We start from the raw sequence: 23,241 nt of genomic DNA, 5'->3' as shown, positions 1-23,241 counted from the left end.
AGAATCACGAACACCAGTAACTTCAAATTTTTATTTCTACTCAGTTGCAAGCTACACCGTTAGTAGTACTTACACATACAGAAAGGAAACATCAACTATATTCTGAAGGACAGTCAACAGAAGTCTTTGTTAGAGTAATTTTAAGAACAATAGCCCAACCTCACCCTAATGGCAACAATAAAAAAAGTCTTCTTTTGCTCTACTTTGGGATTTGCTTAAACTGCTTTTATAAATTTTATAAATTGAAGAAAACAGCATCTTCAATTTTATCACTGGCAACAGGTTTTAACTGTTGAAACTCAATAACCCTTCAACTTTTTTAATGTGTTAAGCACTGCTTCAAGAGTTTATAGTGATGCAGTCTGGAAGAGAACTCTGTAGGTTCTGATCTCTGTTCCTGCCCATACAGGTGCCAAGTTCAGAGTGGGGGTCCAGGTGCTCAGGATCAGATCCAGTTAAATTCTGAGCATCTCCAGGAATGGAGATCCCACCACCTCTCCATAATGTAAAGCTGGACCCTGATTATGGAAATTTCCATCCTAAGCTCAGAACATTCAGCTTCAAAACAATTCAAGTAAACTAATGAAGTAAATAATTTCCAATTGCTTTATGTTTATCATCCAAATGCAGAATCCCAGTTAACCAGATCAATCTGGGCAAACTCCAATTCAAATTTCACTAGCTAGGCTTATACCTCTGATTTCACAAGCAAAAATTATTTCTTGCTTTAAAATATGAACATCAAAACAAGCCACCATGCTGAAGAGTCAACTTTAAACCTCTTCCTGTACCTGGTTTATGAACCTTTTTAAGAGTGGGTGTCACTGGCTAAAGGTAGAAAGAGAAACAGTTCAACAATCAAGTCTCGAATCTTCCAAATCTCTATCACCAGCCCCTATTAACTTCTTTGAATATCTTATAAATTCTTTTTTTTAAAAAAAATATATATCGACACTTGCTATGTTTAAACAAATAGAAACAGGGTGTGAAAATCAAGTAATGAAAAAATGCAAATATAGTCACTGCTGATACATTCAAAAAATAAATACTAAAATGCTAAACTTACAGCAGGCTAAAAATCAACATAGTGATTGACTCTTCCATCAAAAATGCATAAACTGGAACTCAGAATACCTTGACAATTAAACAAAATTAAATCCTTTGCCTTTAGTTCCTTTTTTTTTTTTCATGTTTTTCTCATATACCATCTGGACAATTAATTCCCTTCCTATATCTCTCAAGTAATATTCAAATAATAATTTACAATTTACTTATAATCACTACATTCCAGCTGTCATTGAATAAAAACACCAGTTTTATTTCTCGGGAAGTTCTACATGTGTTATGACAAAGCAGACATTTAACACAGCCTTTCTTGGCTCTTCATTCTGTTTGTGTATATAGGTAATATTGGAGCTCATTTATCTAAGTTTTTCTCCACACTACCACTTTTTAAGTATTATCCTCTTCAAACCTTTATTTTTATGCCTTACCCTCCCAAATTCTGAAAGCCTGACCTCAAGATAAAGGAGTGAGGCATTCTGAGGCATTCTGATCCACTTAAAAAAGCAAGGTCTCTTAATTTAACACCTGAGAAGTTCCCTCAGGAAATGAATACAAAAGAGGGATAAGAACATGTATAGGCATACTGACAGATATGAGAAAAATTTTAGATATTTATATAATAAAAGAATGGTACAGGTAACTTTGAACACATTGCTTAAAGCCAGAAATTACTTGAAGAAGGGAAGAAAATACTGTGCACGAAATTCCAAGGTTAGGTAAAATATATTGCATAACCTTAGGAGAGCCAGGAAGAAATGGACCAGTACTTAGTATTTTAATGTAGTTCGATCACCATTCTACAATGTTCTCATGAGTTGTAGGGACTTTTTCAAGGGAACCAGCAAAAGTTCCCAAATGGACTGAATGCAGCCACAAGCACGGAGAAGCTGGAGGCACTAAAGACAGTTCTGGGACAACTCAGGTAACAGACCCCAGGATCAAACCTGGATCCCTCTGGAAGTCACCACTGCCTCTTGCCTACATGGACTGCAGTTAAGCAGAGATTATCAGTCACAAACAACAAATAACAATATGCTCTAATGTGAAAGTTCCTTTCTTTATACCCTACCACTAAAGCCACCTTGTTGCTTAAAGGGGAGGTCTCATTTCAAACCCCCAAGAACCTCCTATCTGTTATCTGGAAGCAGAGCAGAGAAGAAAGGACCTCTCCATCAATCCTCACCCACGCTTCCCCAGGGCCTGACTTTCCATAGGTACGTGCCTGCCTTTGCTATTGTTCATTGCTTCCCCAGCTCTGCTCCTGACAGCAGCTTCTCTGGGAACAAAGCTCTAAGTAACAGCAACAGAAATCATTATTTCTTCCAAGGAAGGAGGATTCACAGAAATTATGGAAACAGTGAGAAGCAAACCAAGGATACTGCACGTTTCATTTTACTTTGGTTTAAGAGGAACGAGTTTGGTCAAAGTGAAAACAAAAATGTAAATAATACTTTTTTCAGACAAGGCAATTCCTGATTCTTCCTGATCTGTACCAATGCCAAGTGAGTGCTAAAGCTGTCTAAAACTGCCACTGTCATCTGTTCTGTTTGAAGGGGCTCTGAAAGCCTGAGAAATGAGCAAGGAATTGGGTATACCAGCTGAGTCCAGGAACACTTCCATAAAGGAAGCTGCAGCTACCAACTTTAGTAAATTAAGTTTCCTCTATGGTCACTAGCCAGATATTAAGAGACTCTAAAAGCTGCTATTTATTTTGGGGCTGGGGAAGAAGTGCAGGGGAATGCCTGGTAAGATTAGTTCAGCTGAAACCAATCTGTATTACAAAAAGAATTTCTTCTTCACTACCTCATGGTACATATTGATTTAGTGACTACAAGACAATCTTGAGCAAGCTACTCAATTGCATTAGATGGAGCTATTACAAAAACACTTTTTTCTCTCAAGCAAAGTGAAGTTGTCCAAAAAAGTAAAATGCACAAACATTGAGTGCTGAGCAGAAAGAACAGACTTTATAATGAGTGATAAACTGAATGAGTAAATTATACCTCCTGCAAAAAAGAAACAAAACAGGTGCATCATGTAAAACAAGACAAGTGTTTATCTCTTGTCCATGGCATTGGTAAGATCTCACTTACATTCTACTGGAGTTTGAAGTGCTATTTTTTTTTTTTTGCAGCACTTCGGAGTAAACAGCACATTGCACATTGCAAAGACAGAAAACAAATGCCAACTGGGACACTTACAGGCCACAGGGATATAAATAATAACATGGTGGGAAATTAAAGGCAGTGGAAAGCAGGTACATTGGAAAGGGAAAAGAAAGCTTAACTGAACAGCAACAACTAGTCTACACAAGAGAAAGCCCAAGTTAGAACAGTTCATTTTCACCAAGAGACAAAGAGTAAGTGCAGAAATGCACACAAGGATGAATTAGGATCAATAGGACACTCCAATACACTGAATAGTTCCAAGTTTTTTTTTTCTCCCAGTACATCCCCTCTTCTAGATCACCACCTCCAATATCAAGTCATCACTTCTGTTTTTAATCCCAGTGAGGGCACTGCACTGTTTTAAAATTACACATTATCTAGTTATTTTATTCTGGCTTTGGATGAGACATTTATTAAAAGGTATTCAAAGAAGTTCTTTCCAGCAAAGAAATAACATCTACAGTAAACAAAAAATATTACTAAGGTAAATATAAAATTCAGTGTTTAAACTACTGAAAATACAATGCTTTCCATCACTGTAAGGATGGCAATCATAATAACAAAAAATTCTGCTGCATAACATGAATTTCAAGATGGAGCAAATGTGTATTTTTGTGCATTGTTTATGGGCTGAGAAGCCATAATTCCCTATTTTAACTATTTCAAAAAAAGGGAAATTACTTCCATCTTTTATCTGCAAGATTAAACTCCTTCTCCTGCCCCCAGCAATTCCTAGCAATATTAGCACATAATACAGTCAAAGAAACACCCCCTAAGCTGCAGGTGCTCTGCCTGCTTCCACAAAAGACAAAAGCTTGTGTTCCACACACTACAAAAGGGAGCTTCCTGTACTCTGCCTGCAGTACGGCATGCATGACCATGTAAGTCACAACTCCTCTGAAAGGATAAAGGAGGCAGAAGGATCACACAGCTCTGTTTTGAAGCATTTATAAATGCTAATTAGAACAGCCAATGTTACAATCTCATGCTCTTTCATGTATTACTTACCTTTCGTAGCTGATTTGTGAAAAATAAAGTCTGTAACAAGCTGTTCATGTAACAAGTTGCTCCCTGGTTCTTTAAGCCAACATATCCTGTGTGCTTCTTTGAATCCCACCTGGAAAATAGTTTGTGGTTGAAACCAAGAGAGTTCTGTATTGCCAATAATAAAGAGTATTTCTTCTAAGGTAGTGCTGCTGGTAGATACCAGCTACTCTTCATTGCTACTGAAGGTTCAAATAAACTACACTTCATTACTGCCTGCCAGTAACAACAGTCTTCGCAATGAAATGCTTAGTGATTTTATTACTTTTTAAAGAAATATGTTCTATATGGCAGAAAAATTATGTCCTATGAGAGAGTTGTGGAACTCAGAGCTGTACTTTTAAGGGGCAAGTCTGCACCTCTGTACAGCCCCGTTGTTTACAAGTGCCATGAAGGGGAACAACTGAGATGAAGCAGTTTTACAACAACTGCAAACCAAGGCAAGTTAGACAGCAGAGCCACCTGGCTGCACCTGAAACCCCATCAGCTCCCACACCACAAATGCTCGGGCCAGAACTGCAGAGGTGTTGAATCACAAACCAACTCACACAGAAGCTGAGTTTCCACAACATTTTGGTGACTTGTGCAAACAGAAATTTAAGCTATAAAAAATCTCTATGCGACTGAAAATATTGCCATGTGAGAATTCATCAATTAGTAGTGACAAAGTGAGAATGTCTGATGGGAGCTACAAATGGCAATAATACAAAATACTTGAATCATCTCAAGCAACATAAAAATGCTAGAATTAAGAATTTTGAATATTGATTTATTTTTAAACAAAAATACTTACGCTACTCCGTGTGGAGCATCTGCTTGAACATAGACTTCAAAAGTAACTTTGTCCTCTTCTATAAAGCCTTTTTCAGGATCAGTAACTTCCTGTAAAACAGGAGTGACACAGGAACATGAGAAGAGGAAAATGCAGCGAAGCATTCAGTTACACATCGCTTTCTAATTTCCAAGCCTGAGCTATCAGTAATAATAAACTGAAGAACACCAAAGCAGCTGTTTGTCAGCTTGCTACATTTAAATTCTTTTTCAGTGTCTCAATGCAGGAAACTTGTTGCCTTTTAAGATTTTGCAGTAGTTTTTCAGTTTTCAATGATATAAGTCGGTAATAAGAGTTGGTAATCAAATGTTCTAGTTCTTCTAGAACATATTCCAAAATCTTTGCAAATGCTTAAAAAACTGTCACAATTCAAGAGAAACCTCAGTAATATTATTAGGGCATTAAATATTTGTACACATACACAAAGAACATATGGAAATGCAAGCAAATGTATGTTGCTCCAGAATGTCATTGACTTTCACAAAGTGAAAACAAAACACAAGCACTCAGATAGACAGAAAATAATAATGAGGGAACATTTAAATTACAACATAAGTAAAAGCACTCTATAAAAATCAAATTAATACAGTAAGAAATTGAAAAGAAATCTACAGCAATGATAGAAAAAAGTAACAGCTTGGGGAAAAAACCCCCTTGCTATCAGCATCTCAGTATGCAGGAGTACAAGTACAAAACTGCTCCTATCTAACAAACTAATACATGTCCAATTACTTACACTCCAGGCCATGAAGTTAGAAAAGCCCCAGTCATTCTCCTTATGAAAGAACAAGTGACTAATACGACGACTGAATGATTTTTCATCATCCTTGTAGTTTATTATCTTGAGAACTGCTTGTGCATGACAGGACCATGACCTATAAATACAGAAGAAACACTTGAAACTCTTTCAAAATCAAGCTTTTTATAGTTGTTACATAATTTTTTTTGTTAGGGATTTTTGGCACATTACTTTCACACACCGGCTTTTTTTTCCTTATTAGATGTTAATTGTTATTGAGGGCATGAACCTCTGGGGCTTTCTGAAGCCACATTATGAACCAGGAATGGAGATTTTCTTATGGCAACAGTGTTGACAAGAAAGTGTGTCAGTGACTTGCAGGTTGGTTTAAGAAACTGATGGCTCTCCCACATGAGTTCAACCTCACTGGACATGGACAGGCCAACTCCAAGTACCCTTGGTGTCTACAGAGTGGGAGGTCTCAGCCTTTGGTAAGGAAAGGAGGAGGAGCTTCTACCCTTTTTCCCACAAGGTAAACTCCCCAACACTAATTGTCTCAGCAGCACTTCTTCATGACCACTGGTGTTCCAAACCACCCTACGCGTGCAAGGCAATCAGGCTGGATACCAGCTCAGACAAAGTCCTGTCACTGTCTCATGCAGTGACACTGATGCTTGCTCAGCTCCACCAGCTGCACCTTGGTTGGTACTTCTGAAGATCACATTGTCCTTTTTCTGTAAATACTAGGATGTGAATCACATCCTGTGACTTGTTAATATACTTACAACTTTTTCTTTACATTCTGCCCTGAGCACTCACCTCTAAATCATAAAAACAACGAAGAAATGCAACTTATTATTCAGAGTAAACAAGCTTTGTGAGATTCAGTATCAGAATGGGAGTTACCCTATTGGAAAGGACACCTGAGAGGTCTGCACTCTTCCTGGATAAGCTACAGGAATGCCCCAGAAATTTGTAGTTATCTTTTAAATTTTTTCTATTATTTACAAAAGCAGTCAAAGGTAGACAATGTTGATTTGCATGCAGGACTCCAAGAACACACATGTGTTCAGATCTTGCTGGATGAGTGATGAACTCCACTTAAAGAGAGGACTCATGCCCTGTTCTGCCTGCACTGGTAGCAGTTACCTGTTCACACGCTTCACAGGGCAGCATTTATAGCTTGGCATGGTTAGAGAAGCTCCACTTTCATTTGAAATAAACCCAGAACTTTTTCCATGCCAAGAAAACTGTCAGTCAAGGACTTCTCCTTCAGCAAGCATATATCTAAATTCTACCAAAAATTTCTAGTTACACAAGCTGATTTTAGCTCATCCTAAAGAGGGGATTATTCTTATACTTTGAGATTTAGAAAGGTGGGGGATAAAGGGGACTCAAGCCCTTGCAAGAATTCTCTCCTCTTGCAGAAAGCAAGGCGAAGTATTTTTTGTAGATGTTTGTATTTCTTGCAATAGATTAACCAGTATCAAGCGAGGACTTGTACAATAATTAAAAGGGTCTTACGTGGAATCAGATTCAGCATTGCACTGAAGGAAGAATCCTACGCTTTTTTGGTGTGGTCTGTCCGGGTAGAGGCGCGGCATAACCATGATCTTCCATGGCAAATTCCGCACGAAGCAGGGAGGGCTGAGGACTGACTCACTCAACCTGTTGAAGCGTTCGACTGTAAACTGAAATGTTGCTTCTGATCGCCAACTTGTATCTGTAATACACACACACAGTTGTTTGAAACACCTCATGTTCTTCACTCCAAGATGACCAACATCATGTAACATGAGCATGTTTCATGTGGTGGGATATTGGAAGGAACAAGAACATCCCCATCCCAGTGAACTACTTAATTACTGACATTCCAATTTTTTAATTTTGAAAAACACTGCAACTCCATTTGGGCAAACAGGGCACTGCAAGACGCGTCCCTTTTGTACACAATTTCCTTAAATGCTTCTTTAGCAGTAGGATTTGTTACCACTCCAGTTTCTTCTAAAGCAGCAGATGCAGCAAGACAGAGACATCAAATGCTTTACAACTAAATCACAGCCCACTCTAACTCTTCTTGTTGTGTAGCATCTCTACAGCCCAGTTGAAGTCAGTTCCCTGCATGAACCCATATGCACTAAGGAATTTGACAATCTGTTCAAATGCCCTGTTGATATCATGTCACCATTTAGTTGGTTTTGGCTTGCAACAGTGTATTTTAGAACAGATGAATGCCACAGGTTGGTCATTGGATTTTTGTAAAATCTTATCAGTTTGCCAAATATTAGCTCAAGAATGGGGTCCTGTATTCTTTGTGGTATGCAAAGACTTTAGAGATTTTTAGTGGTCTAGCACGTAATTAAACGAGACTATTTTTTTTTAAAGAGCTTATTTTGACACACACGATTAAAGTAATTTTGCCTTCTTCCCACATACCCAATTCTTCACCTACCACAATCTGCTCTGCTTCTGTAGTACACAGCTATAACAGGGTGCTGGAGACTGCGACAGTTTCAGCAAGGCACAAGACCAGGCTCTCTCTTATTGTGACACGCCTCATATTGCACTCAGGGAGAAAAAGCCTGAAACTTATCCCAACAACTCTACAGGCCAGGGATGCACAAGATACTCCCCTCCTTTTCCATGGTTCCAGTCTGACATTCATGTAACACTGAATGCTGCTAGGCTGTAAGGAGATTGGACAGGCACACAGGGCAGCACGCAGCACCCATGGTCACCCTGCTGTTCTCACTGCACCTATGGGGGATGCACAACTGAAGGTATGTGACACATGCAGTGACACCTGAAATCAAAGAGCACTGAGGGACAACACCACCAAGCCAGAAATCGGATTGTGAAACTGTGACAAGGAGCACAGCACAATAAAAGTGTTCTTTCCATACACGGACAGCAGTCGTTTACTCAGCTTGGCACAGCACCAGAGACAGCGCTGAATCATTTTTTCAAAACACAGGTGAGTCCTGATTGCCACCTTACTTAAAAAATGAAACACTGTTGATTACAACAATGTAACAGTGTAAAGATTATACACTTCATACTGAAAATCACCACGTTTTATCCACAACTGCCAGGGAGCTATGACAGATTTCATTCTTCTCCCTTGTGAAGCAGTTTTCAAGCAGTTTCCTACTCCTGAACTGCAACACAGAGGATTTTTTTGTGTATGGCCTGGCAGCCCTAAGCAGTCCAATTGTCTCTTGAAGGTACTACAGCCCAAACCAGCTTCCTGTCCCTTCTACTAGTGCAAAGACCTTCGTGTTGCCCTGTGCTGTCAGCTTCCTCAGTAACTTAGGAGTTCAAAGGATTACTCTCTCTTTTTTCCCTACCTGCAAGTGCAGCTAAATAGCGGTCTGTCACCTACTTAAAAACTGCTCTCTTCCCAGTTTCACTACTCACTGCCTGTTGACAGAGTGAAGAGCTGATCTTCTACACCCAAGAACCTGGCAGGCTGCAGACAGAGGAGCTCTAACTTGATTTGCAGCCAGGATAAAACAAATCTGTAACATACTTAAAAATTTAAAATCAGTCTTGCATCACGTGTATCTCAAACCAACTTGAGGCCACCTCCCTACTCACAATCATGATCAGTGCTTCTGGGCTCAGTCTGAGCTTCCAAAAAACGAGCCAAGTTTGCTTTCTGCCTCCTTTGATGCAGCTTTCAGAGCACTTCAGCACAAGGATGCAGCAGTGCTGCTACAGTGTCAGCTAAAAAACGCAGCCCACGCTGCATCTGCAGAGGCTTCAGAGAAAGTTTGCCTGTATTTCTTGATTTCTTTTCAGGAAAGCCTGTGCATGAGAGCTCACCAGGGAATGGGAACTCTTCCTTGTAAAATATTTGAGCAATCACTAGTAACTGCTCCATAAAAATGCAGCCTCGTAACACAGGTCAACCCCAAAATAGAAGCTTCTTTAAAAATAACAACCTTCCTTTCTTTCCAGTAAGCCCATTTCTTTCTTCGCAAGTGTAATGATTTAAAAGAGGAATTTTACTAGAAAAAGAAGTTTACATAGCAAATGTGACAATTATTTTGAGTATGTCAATAAATAAAGCCTTTTTTTGCCATCATGAACGTGTCCTCCAGATTCCAGTTACAGACTGCAGCTGGCAGGAGGATAATTTAGCAGTGACTGGCAAGTGAGACTTTTATGAATCCCTGAACTACAAACCGAACACAAGTTAGAAAGGACTGATCCCACTGACAATACTTGGAGAAGTTACATGCAATGGACTGTCTTTGCTATGTGGAAAAGATTTTTTCATTGATGTGATGAATGTTATATTCAGCATCTTCATGGAACAAAGATCCTTCAAACCACAGATCCAAATACTGAATATGATCCATTTTAAGACTGAAACACATATTTAAATGTTTATACTTCTGGGAAAAGCAGATTTCTTTATCCTCTTAGTAAATGATGCTACCTTTAAAGTGCACTGGGGTTATTAAAATATTCTGAACCTGAATTATTAATGGAGAAACTGGCTGAATATTCTATGAATATTTTAATAATGATCCAAATATAGCATGCAATACCAGCATACAGCTAAGACTGATGCTTCTGAAAGCCTTCTTGCCTCTGCAATTCTTCACAGAAATGAGACTTCAGGAGGTAATGGCAAAGCTGTGAGTTTATGTTTAGCTAGGGACCTTCTGTTTGAACTTTAACTTCTAAGAGAATTTATTCTATGTGTTGCTTTGAATACTGATGTACTTGCAAACAAAATTTGATCAGAGCCTTGTTTTTATTATTTTTTACTTTATTTGCAGAAGCTGCTATTCCAGCTGTTAAAGTCTGGTTCATTTAAGTCATTCTCCATACAAAGCACAGCACAGTCCTTCAGCTGGTCCTTTTTAATGGCTAAGACTTCATACAGAGCAACAACAGGTACTGGTTGAGAGAACACAGCCGTATCTGAAAGTCCTGCTGGTGGTCCACTGCTGCTCCCATTCCCTGTGCCTCACAATGCCTGCAGCCTGCCGCCTAGCAAAGGGGATGAGAGCCATACTTTTTTTTTCCCCAATCTTATCAGTCATTTCTTTATGTGCTAAGCTAGAAGAACAAAATCACCTCAGAAGTTGCTTGAGCTCAGAAAATCACCAGAAAGCTGATTTCTATGATCCAGCTGGAAGCATCAACCTTTCACCTTACTGTTCACCTCTCTCACAGGAACCATTAAACTCATTAATTTCGCTGAAGAGGTACCTAAATTCTCCTCATGCATTCAGTATCAGCTCAGATTGATGACCCTTGCTATGAGTAACAGCAAAGGAAAACTGCATGTTTATCAAAGAAGCCAGTATCTCCCATTTTTCCCTGTCTTTGGAATCTCTGAGCTGTCCATTACCCATGCACATCATGCTGCAAACCAGGTTAGCAAGAGCACAAATAGCAAGAGAGCAATTGCACTGATGTGTAAATAATGCAACAGCAAGCAACTAATCTGATTTACAAGACTTGGAAAAGAGGCATCATCCACCTACGTGATGCAAGTCTTCAGGAATGTTTCTGCAACTCTAACATTTTGCAATAACAGTGTTTTCTATCTGTGTCAATGCACAGCTGTAGCAGCACTGAGATGTAGCCAGACACTCCTTTATTCAAATATGATAATGAGGAACTATTAAGACTATTGCTTAATAGTCACACTTGAACCCTGAAGGATGTCCCACTGCAGAGTGGGCCAAAGCTCCTGGCCATGCTAGAAGGCCACAAAGGCAGGAAAATGCTTTCACAAGCCTTCTGTCAAATGCCTTCAGATACTTCTCTCTAGTGCAACACCTTCATACCCAGTTCTGAGAGGAGACAGACAGCTGGAAATTGACACAAACAGGTTCACAGTAGTTTTTTGGTTAAAGGGTCAATGTTATTCTAAATGAAGAGGTGAATATCTGATTATTTGCCAGCCCTGATATAGCCTGGCTTTCATCAGCTATTTCTGCAGCTTAAGTACCTTTTGGCTAATTTGTACAAGTCTATACAGACCAACTAGTGGACAAATTTTTTTTGCTAATTGACCAATGTGTTATGTACTGGTTATATCAACAGCAAACACTATGAGGCTTTCTACCTATAAACATCATCACTAACAACAGAACTTGAACAGAGCTGTTCTTGCCAGTTGGTGGCAACCTATGGGATCTTCTCTTGCCACCCTCTAAATACCATGGCCTGACAGACATTTAACATCTTCTGTAACAACTTTTGATAAGAACAGAATTCCCTGTTTCAGGCTCAACTATTTACTCTGAGCAATAAATCAAAACCCTCTGAATGAGATTAGGTAATCACATAAAATTCATAGGCTAAGGAGACTTCATTTTTATTTCATTGTGAGACTCTGGTCATAGAAAACTTTATCTTTGCCAATAATACAGAAGTGATTCAACCATGAGATGCTTTTGTTCTGAATTTAAACTCTCTTCTCTTCATGGAACATTACTATTTGCTATCAGTATTCTATGTTCCTTGAATGCATGAAAGTAAGCACTGTTTTCACCTTTAACCTCAAACTCTAATTTTTCTGAAAAAAATCACTCAGCATTTTTGCATAACTAACTAAATGTTTAAGCCTAGTCCTGAATGTACTCTCACAAGACAGCATGGAATATGTAACAAATCCCACTCATATGATGACTCCCTTCTCTCAACTCAATTTTATTTCATTCTTGAAAATGAGCAGTCCCTACCCATATCCTCTCGTAAGAAAAGAAATATCATTGCACATTTTCCTCACTAAACATAACAGATTTAAATGAATTAGAGACTTGTTACGTTTCTTTAAATACACCCGGAGTTGTAACTATTTGATCTTCTGTAACAGAAAAACTGTACTACCTTATTTTCATTTAATGGACCTAGAAAAAGACTTCAAAAACACATGTCCCCTTTTATTAACAGGACATTAATATATAATTTTTCCTTTGCTTTTGCAAGTAAAATTGGGCATCAGAACTGAGGGCAAAAGATATTCATCAACAGAATAGTTACCACTGACTTACCACACAAAGACAAAACCACAGCACAGCTGCCACCTGACAAGAGAGCAGGACAGATAAGGATTCTAAACACCCCAAAGGAATTGCGTAACTGATAAAATTACTATTCAGCAAAGCCCAGCTGCAGCACCTTTAAAGGGCTGCATCACAAAACATAACAACGGACAGTAGCACTTTCAGCAGTTTAAATGAGTACCTAGAAAGAGTACAAGAAAAAAAATCCCAAACCTTCAGTAGTCTAATCCTATTGTACAGCTACGTCAAAAGGATGCCTACACAGAAAACCTGCAGCCATAACTACAAAGGGATTCATTTTTTTAATGAGCTGCAGATCACAGGACACAGGTAAGATGGACCACTTTCTCTTCAAAATCATAAAACCAAAGAAGCCAAACAAACCAGGATTTTATCAAATATTTACTTACCATCTTCCATGTCTTCCTCAGTGTTGTTATGTCCGTCAGCCATCGCTACATTCCCATTAATGACAGGATTTTGAGTAATTCTTGGAGGATCATCTGTATCTCCAGCTAAGACAACAAAAAGTACATAAAAATTAATTATCAGAAATTAACTTTTTTGTCTCAGGTAATGCTTATGAGACACATGAATGGTGCACACTTGCACAGAACAGTATTTAATTAAATTATTTCCCCACAATTGTACTGGTATTTGTCTAATGAAAATTCTTCATATAGGTCAATATTTATAGACGAAATAAAAAGTCCACATTAATGTGGAATACAGATACAAAGAACACAAATTGACTTTTAAGTTTCCAAATGGCCTTAAAATCAGCATCTCATAATCAAATCTCATTAAATAAAAACTTTTTCTTGCATTATGCATTTTTACACAGATTCAAGTTTCTAGTAGCAGACTTGCTAAACCAGTAAGTCACTTTAAGACTTCTTCAGTGTTACTGGTTTTCTAAAAAAAACCCTGAACCTCTAATCTAATGTAATGGTAAGATTTAAATCTTACTTAGGGAAAATTGGAAAGGAAATCCTTTAGGATCAAGGAACATTTTAGATATAATATTTTCCAGTTTCTAGCCATCACTGCCATTAAGTTTTGCTACAGTGACCATTACATATGTAAATGCCACTACACCAAGAGATATGAGACAACTCAATGAACTGAAACCCCGCTATTTCTCAAATGCATTGCTTTGATTGAGCAAGCACCTTCCTGATTCCTCCAACAACCGAACAACACCTCCTTCCATTGCTTCCACACCAAAAGCCAGTGGATAGTTTCAGCATGATTATACAAAGTGGATATATTCTTGGATAAACCAAACTGAGTTTTATAATCAAACTGTAAAACCTATAAGCCCCTGCAACCATCTCAAGGACAAGCACTACTTAAAAGACACTAATTTAAAAGCAAGGTTTTTCCTTATTATACAAGTCGTGCTATTAACTTACACATTCTACTATGCCTCAAAAGTCCCAAGGTCACCGATTTGTGTAACCAGGAATAGTCTTATACCCAAAAGCTACACACAAGTTATTGCCTGGGGATGCAGGTAACCTCCGCACAGGAGGGAAACCATTCCCAAGGGACACAGCGCGATGCCAGCTCCAACACAGCAGCCTGGCCGTGCCCTCAGCCGTCAGCACCCTGGACAGAGCCGCCCTCGCCACGGGCCCTGCCGAGCTCCCACCCGGCTCCGTGCTCCACACGGGCACGCAGGGATGGATGCCCACGGACCGGGGTGCCCACGGACCCGGGTGCCCACGGACCGGGGTGCCCGGCTGTTTGCAAGAACTGCCAACTAACCTGGACATTTGCCTTCTACCAGATTGCAGCTGAATCTCTCCTGGGCAAAAGGGACAAACACAAGCGACAACGGGAATCACTGTGTGATTATCTCCCAAGTCTTTCAAAAGCCAGGGAGGAGCTCGCACAAAGGTAGGATAAGCCACGGGGGAAGTGCAGTAGGATCAGTCAGCAAGTGCTTCAGAGTTCTCCCTCTCCTCAGAACACAAAATGCTTTTGCAGCCTCATTCCAATTCACAGCACACAGGAAGATACTTTCACACCCGGCACTCCTATTCTGATTGTTTACTCTCCTAGTAAATCCGCACAAGTAGTAACCTCTGCCCTCAGCACGACAGAAACAGCTCCGGTTAAGGACTTACTTCTGGATTAGAGCCATGCTAGATCACGAACTTAATGCTCACACACGGCTTTTGGAAGCTTATTAGGGTGCAGCACATCTCACTGAGGTACCAGTGAAAGGGCTGTTGTGAAACATACAGTGTGCAGCACCCACGACAACACGTGCACTTTTCTACACTCCCAGTTTTAGAACAAAAGCAAAATTAAGTATGACTTGAAGTTTTGACTTTGTAAGAAAAAGGGCTGCAGAAGATGAGCTCGGGTGTGGTAGAGCCTCAGGGGTCCCCTCAGCAGCAATCGGCACTGGCAATGCTGCATTGGAACAGCAAGTTAAAGTAAAGATTTACTACAACAAAATTATGGAGGGACAGGTTTGAACTCCTGCAACTCAAGAGCAGGAAAAATGATAAAAATCAAGAGTGAGAAGGAAAAGATCTCCATTTCTACATCCTGCCTTTCCCCCCCTCCCCCCTTTTTTTACCAGCACGGGCTGGTCTAAACAGAAAGCTGTCCTCTGGGTCACTGCTATCTAGAAGCATACACCATGTTCTCAAAATGCAACAATTGTTTACACTGAATTAACACTTTTTTTTTTTTTTTTAAATTAGTATTCTTCCTAAAGTTATCATCAGTGCAACTTAATATCTGGAAACAACCTGAAGCGAACACCTGAGGAATAGTTCAATTTTCATTAAAAGCACATACAATGTTTTCTTTCAACAGGGAATTTAAATGTTGACACTGTGTTTCATGGGGAAAGAACTCTCCTTAACTAAGAAAGTAAAGAGCTTTCTAAGAGATACTGCTCTACCTCCTTTGAAAGTATGAGGAGTTAGAGAGCACAGCAATAGCAATCAACTTAAACAGAGACAGCTTCTGAGAGATACTGTTTAGTGATAAGACAAATGAACCATGATGAATGCCCTTGCTTCTTCTTCTGACATATATGGACAAAAAGTTTGTGATACAGCTTTCAGATATGGAAACTAGATAACACTAGTCAATGTTTTTGGCTTCTGTGAACAAAGGAAGCTTTTTAACTGCTAATAAAATTCAACTAATCCTTTAAACAAACAAAACACAATCCCTCTTCAACAGATATGCTAGCAAGCAGTATGACAAAATACATTTTCTACTAGAGCACTGAAAACCAGTAATTTGTGTTTTCCTCTCTTGTCCTTAAGAGCTCATAGGAAAGAATTGTAAAATCATACCAAGATTTAATTAAGAAATATGTTTTCCTTTGCCTCAAGCAGAGGCAATGCCACAGACTTAGTCAAATTACACATTACAGGATTAAGAAAGAGAAAACATACCTGTCCACACTGGCCAGGAAAACCTTCCTACCACACATACTACTTAATACACTGCTGTCTTTAATGCAGCTTAAACCACAGCGTGTCAACATCACGCCAGTCATGTCATCTGTCCATTCCCAGATCAGAATGCCCAGTTTCAATCATATCCCTGGAATAAATTTGAGATGCAGTCTATGAATCAACTGAAAGTTAACATAAACCACATCAATTAAGGACCTTATGCATAGGAAAGCAACCTTATGAATAGGAAATGTTTTTAACTCTTTAAATACATTACTCAAAAATATTAAATAAATACAGCCTTCAGTAGCAAAACTGTAGACATTGTAAGACTGTTTTGTAAGCATTGGCTTTCCACCTCCCCAAAATGCAACACATAAACCTTTGTAGATATTCTTTTGTTACAAAAAGGAATGCAAGGCAACATAAAAAAATAGTGATGACAATTTCTTCTGAAACATTTAACATCACATACCATTTTCTCTCTGCCCATAGCACTGTGTTATAAATGAAAAATACATCTTGAAGAGTTTAAAGGGGGTCTCTGAGTTTGGAGGTTAAGACAACTTCCAAGAAGACACATTTCAGATGTTAGTTTGTGCAAAAAAAGAGCTTTCACTTAGTTACTGAAAGATCATGAATGCTGAAATAAGTCTGAGATATGTGACTGGAACAAAACTGAAGCGTGACACCACAGCTTGGGAAGCTGGTAAGAAGTGTCAGTCAACCTTACATAGACAAATTACTGGATTATATATAAATGACTCCGCAGGTGCACACTTCTTATCACTCATTAACTAAGTCTGTTACTGAAGTGTTGAGATGAAAGCCTGAAAGCAAAATGGTTGTGGCAATTGCTGCAGGGGAAAGCGAGGGAGAGAAGGAAAAAAACCCAACCAAATTCTCTGAAACTATAAACTGGCCATGCAATGACAGACCCTACAGAAAGTATATATATTTAAAAAATCTGCTTGTTATGGACTATGAGCTCAACATTATCATATTCAAATACTCACACCATTAAGCAATCAGAATTAAAACAGCATCAGTGTTTTAAAAAAAACCAACCCTGTATTCAAAAAAGGCTGTTCAGATGGATTCCACCTGTTTAATAATATGAACTCAAGTGTCACTGAAAGATACACTGCTCTGTTCTACTGTTCACACAATTCAAATCCACAAGGAAGGAATCTCAGTTTGCCGTATTTTTTTCCTACCGATGAGAAAGCGGAAAAGATTTTGTCAAGTTCATATGGCCTCTGGCATAACTTAAATCCTGTTCTAAGACAGGAGCACTGCAGAGTGCTCCGTCCCTGAGCTGCAGGACATTGCTCAGCATAAACACGTGTTTGCAGTAACATGTGGCCAAAAGCTACAGAATGACTCCACAATCACAGCAATTCCACTACAACAGAAACTGCCTCTATTTTAAAAGCTATGACAGCGAGCTGTAACTTTACTAGCTGGCTTTCAGTCATGACTCACATCACAGCAATAGTCAAAGTCTGAAAGATTATTTATAATGTTTGTCATTAGCTTTTGGAGCTGGCAGCCACTGAGGAGACACTGAAGCAGTCTCCGCAGCAGGTTATGAAACATTTGTTTCCTCTTGAGGTTAAGGAGACCACAGCGGAGGAGTAATAGTGATACTAAAAACTTGGTTACAGTTATCACACACATCCGTCTCACACTGGAAATCACTCGGACTGAGGGCTTTTAGTTCCTGCAGACAGTTTGCACAGCCCTCCATGCAGCAGTGCCACAGCAATCCCAAAATGAGCAGGGAATTGCACCAAGGGCAGCATAAGCAGCCTCAACAGGGTCAGTCATTCACAGCAGCTTTAAGAGTACCATGAACTTTCATATCCGGAGTTTGGCTTTTAGTGGAGGAACGCAGAAAACAACATGACTTTCTCCTCTTCTGCTCGACTAAATGGACATTCCAGAATCAAAGCCTTCATGAAAGTTTTTATAAGGAGCGTTTTTCTTTTTAAATACAAATACAACACTATATACAGATATGACTGGGGGGGGTGAATTCCAGTGGATGGATGAGCCTGCAGTAAACACTAAGAAAAGGACTTACTGAGTAAAAATATAAGGTGGCAGGAGATAAGAATAAAGTCAGAGAATGCAAATGAGCAATGCCCATGCTGTAGCAGTCAACCTACATCAGCATCAAGGATATCCACTGCATGCTCAATACACAGTCGAGGTCTAGCTTTGCACCTCAGCATCAGGACTCAAAGCTGTCACATCCCCCAGGGCAGCCCAGCAGAGCCACGGTCCTCTGCACTCACTACAGAACATCTCTTCAATTGTGGAACAAACCAGAATCTCTTCAAAAGCTTTTAATTTTTTTTTTTTTTAAATGCATCAGTATTTTAAATAAATCAACATCTAGAAGTTTACTTCAGTGCACCGTTTAGAATACCAGCCTGACATGGATAATAGCACACAAGTAAAAAAAAAAATAAAGAAATCACCACTGCTAGAAATCATAATGAATAAACATTCTGTGATTTTGAGTGTTATAATAAATATCACCTCTTTAACCACCAAAGTGACCCTTGCTATTGTAGCTATTGGGCAGCATATCAAAACACATAATTGAGAAATTCCTAAAGCAAGCAGGAAATGTCATGCTTTCTGAAGCAGTTACCGGACTGTGGTGCAAAGAGGACACTAAAAAGACTCAAACAGAAAGCATGAATATTACTTATTGGAAGCAAACAAGAAAGTTAGAAAAATGTGAAGGAGATGATGAACAAATACCTGCCTTGAGCTGGAAGAAACAATGCCAACAGGTTACTTCACAACTCTGTAGCAAACACTGCCCAGACCATGCCTGTAAGGGCTGCAGGCACTCCAGTGGAACTGGTTTTTATGTGGCTGTTAACAGCTCACAAGAAAACTTGTGGGCTCCAGCAGCTTGCTTCTCCAGAAGTCTGGAAAGCAGCTCTCTGAAAGCCAGATGAACAGGCAACAGTCCCAAGAGGCAGGGTTTAAAAAGAATAACCAAAAACCAACCAACCAACCAAACAACAAGACCAAAAAAAACCCAAACCAACCACGCACACCAAAATTAGCCAAACAAGCTCCCAACTCCATGACCTGAATGGAATCATTTACAGTAGTCAATCTTTGAACTACTAGAAGTGTTCAGTCAAAAATTTCCCCTCACTTGCCTTGGAAGAACTCAGCTTTTCCAAAGTAAGAGAAACTATTTGGCCTCTAATCCCTACCTGCAGTTAGAATACAAACACCACTTATTGCACAAAGGGACTCAAGAGAAAAGGAATTAAATGAAAAGCATTCTACACAGCTTCATTTTTCCAGGACAGTCCTAGGTTGCTATAATGAAAAATCTAAAGAGGAATCAAGCAATTTCTATACTGTGGCTGCCTCTCAAAAGGCATCCAAAAATAAAGCAATTCACCTAAAACATTTCAAAGGTATGAAACAGTAACAGAGACTGAGATTAATTTTGGCCAGTAGAATGGGAGGAGGGGAAAGGGAAGTACATAAAGCCCCATGATCCTGTGGATCAAGATGTAGGTATCTGCTGTCACAGATGTTTCCATGATTTGTAAATATTATGTCATTTCTCTTAGCAGTTAAAAATTAATTCTCCCATTAGCAAAATTTGCGATCTTTTGCTATGGTTTCATTTATTCTTTTTCTTTCTTTATGGTTCATTACTTGATCCAGTGCCAAAAGGTATCTAGAAATGTATGTACCTTAACAAGAAAGTTATGAAGGACAATGACTAAGTCTTAAGGGGAAAAAGCTTCTAGAGAAGTTATCAGAAGGCAAGAGCCAAGCTTACAGACTAAGGGAGAAAGGTATTAGGGGCATAGGAAGCGAGCAGATTTCCAGCTAGGGAAACAAGATCTTCAGTGCTTTCAAAATATGCCTTAGTCCATTTAGAAAGAAAGAAGAAAAGACATTTATTTACTAAAGAGCAAGTAGCCAACGTTAGATCTTAAAAAAACAAAACAAAACAAAACCCAAACCAGTATTATATGGAAGCCTCTTGCTCTCAAACTGTCATCTGAAACAAGTAATTATTGCATTATTGACTGGGAATTGCAAATCTCCCACAGAAGGAGATGATGTTACACAAGACAGCAAATGAAGAACTGGGATGGAACAACTTCCTGGAAGCAGACTCATCTCTGCCATGCCTCCAGAATATGTAGCAATGACTAGACAGACAGTAACAACACTGCAGCCACCACTTATTACACTGATCAATCATTATATTCCTGCTGCCTCCATTCCCATCACTGGGTCTGCCCAGCCAGAGAGGACATTTTGACAAAGCACAGGACGGCCAGACTGGTTTCTAACTGTGCCAATGTAACTAATGAATGGGAACAAAACTGTATTAATAGATTACATGATTATTCTATTCTTAGATAAAACAAAGCAATTACACTCTAAGAAGCCCCTGAACACTGAACAACACACATGAACAATACCAATCTGTAAGGTAAACAGTATCAGAAGCTTCATCCCACTGATACAGTTATCTTCATGCAAAAACGAATGGGAGGTACAATGTAACTTTGGGGATAGAAAAATAGATGAGAACAAATAGCCTATGCAGAACCTGCTCTATAACTAAGCAGCTTGCTGCAGCAACTCACTTATCTGCTGATCTTCAAAGACAGGAGCAGGCTGATGCCACTTTACAAAACAAAACTCTTAAAATGTTTTAAAAATGTGATTAACTTCCTACTGACACGTAAAAAGCATTTAGGGTATTATCAATACAACTACTCAGTGAACTTTAGGCTGCCATTGAAGAAGTCACCCCAATATTTGCTAAAACCAACAGTGACTAAATTACCGGCTTTCAGCGGTTTAACCCTTTGCTTTATGAATAATTCAATGTCAGATGAAAGACTGTGTGAACCAGAGTGCCGTTTGGACACTAAAAACACACCTGTAATTATCCAACAAATTTACAACTTATGCTCTTGGTAAAGGAGTGTGTATAGGCAGCCTTCACATTTCAAGGGATCTTTCAAACGCTTTTTAAGCCACAGGTGTTTAATAACTGGGGTAGACAGCAGCACTGGCATGAGATTTTCTTCAGTAGAGTGAAATTATTTATCGGAAGACACCAACCTGCCTGTCTCATTATTCTGGCTTTATGCATTATACAGTGTCACAACCTCTTGACACTCACCAGGATAAGAGAAGGTGTGCTGAAAAATCACAGTTCCTTTTCTTAGTCTGAAGAAATTTTTTTAGGTTATGCTTCTAGAAAACTATCAGATCAGGAAGAAATGCAGGAAGACTGCTTCTGGCTATCCTGTAATACTCAAAAAACAGTAACTAGAACAGTTGACAGGATAAATTATTTTCTTCCATGATCAGAAAAGGCTGAAACATCACAAGTGCCATGACCTATTATGGCAGCAGCTCCTGGACTTGCACTACCTTCTCCTTGCTGTATCTAGAGCAGCAAGGCTACAGAAGCAGCTACCCCAACTCGTCATGTCTTGTCTCTGCACATTCCAGAGATGGCAGTGTGATTACATCTCTGCTGGGATCGGGCACTCGGTCCCAACCTACCGAACACACCCTAAACAATGTGTTTTTCCAGTATCACACCCCTCTTTATGTTTTACTGCTCTACTGAGTAATGGCCTTCTCTATTGCAACAACAAAGTCTACCATCCATGGCATCACTAGAGAGGTGGCAAAACTACTCACAGAAAAAAGGAAGTTCTGACAGAGGGAAGAAAAGGATGCACCCTCAGCTGGAGCCAGGGCAGTCCAGGCATTTATGTTTGTGTGACACTTTACCCAGCATGCTACAGTGCTGTGGACATGATCATGGTGTGTTTAAGACAGACAATTAAAAAGCAATTAAATTGAGTATGTTTGGATAATAATATGAGCACATCATGGAATTAGTGATTCTGCTCCCATTAGCACTTCTCTCTTTCCTTGTGGAAGTCTAGAAAAGCACACACCTCCACCACCAGAACCAGCACGATTTTTATTACTTGGATACATACATTACACAGAACTCACTTCTGTATCATTCTGGATGAGTACAATCCAGAGTCTCAGAAAGTCTTGGGGTACATCTATTTAATTAACTACAATAACTGAACACTCACAATATGCTTAAGCAGCAAAAGGTTTTGCACATTTACCAGTAGCATAAAACATTGCCTTACATGGGTATGATCACACATACCACTTGCCCAAACTAGCTCTGAAGGTACAGTGCTTCTGCGCAGTTACTTTGCTACAGAGTCAAAATATTATTCATCACTATTTCAGATTCTGCAATTCTGTTTTGAGACCAGAATCATCCTTACAGCGAATGCTAATTGCACTGCTCACTCCTGAACTCAGCCTTGAAGCATGCTGAGTTTTGATCACACTAGCAGTAGCACAGAAAATAGCCTGAATGTATTTTCCTAATAGTGATGCGATTTTTAAACTGTTGAAACACTGTTGATCTGTCCATGTTGGAGTTTAAAAGCAAAAATAATTTCCTAGTAGAGAACAACACCAGATAATAATATGGATTTGCACTGGAATTAATTTTATAGGCACTAGAAGGAAAAAACACAAACCACCTACTTTAGCCCCATCCTTTAATTTACCTTTAAACAGAAAAGATCACTCCAAACCACAGAAACTGTGCAATGTGCCCAGAAACCTCACATTTAGGGATCTAACACCTCCAGCATTTGTTCCTGTTATTTTCAGTAATGCTTTTAAAGGTCTATCCTTTATTACTGGAGATTTGCTAACACTGAGCTTGTTTTCCCTCTTCCTCTTATGCTCCCTCCTGTGCAGAAAAATGGATAGATACATAAAGCAGGTTCACAGGAGTCACAGACAGATACTAATTCTGAGACTAGGCTTTGGTGAGAAGAGGGAAAGGCAAATAAAT

At 39.2% G+C, this 23,241-nt stretch overlaps 1 protein-coding gene across 1 annotated transcript in view; it reads right to left on the bottom strand.

Moving 5' to 3' along the window:
* Positions 1-23,241, bottom strand: part of USP7 (ubiquitin specific peptidase 7) — a 71,893-nt gene that overhangs the window by 27,759 nt on the left and 20,893 nt on the right. The window contains exons 2-6 of the mRNA XM_082292330.1: positions 13,293-13,397; positions 7,373-7,571; positions 5,846-5,984; positions 5,071-5,159; positions 4,242-4,350 (exon numbers count right to left, since the gene is read on the bottom strand). Coding sequence (XP_082148456.1) covers positions 4,242-4,350; positions 5,071-5,159; positions 5,846-5,984; positions 7,373-7,571; positions 13,293-13,397 — 641 coding nt within the window. The remainder of the gene's footprint in view (positions 1-4,241; positions 4,351-5,070; positions 5,160-5,845; positions 5,985-7,372; positions 7,572-13,292; positions 13,398-23,241) is intronic.

This window comes from Coloeus monedula (genome assembly GCF_965178545.1).
Source record: "Coloeus monedula genome assembly, chromosome: 16".
NCBI lineage: Eukaryota > Metazoa > Chordata > Aves > Passeriformes > Corvidae > Coloeus > Coloeus monedula.
This window is presented reverse-complemented; position numbering and strand designations above follow the sequence as displayed.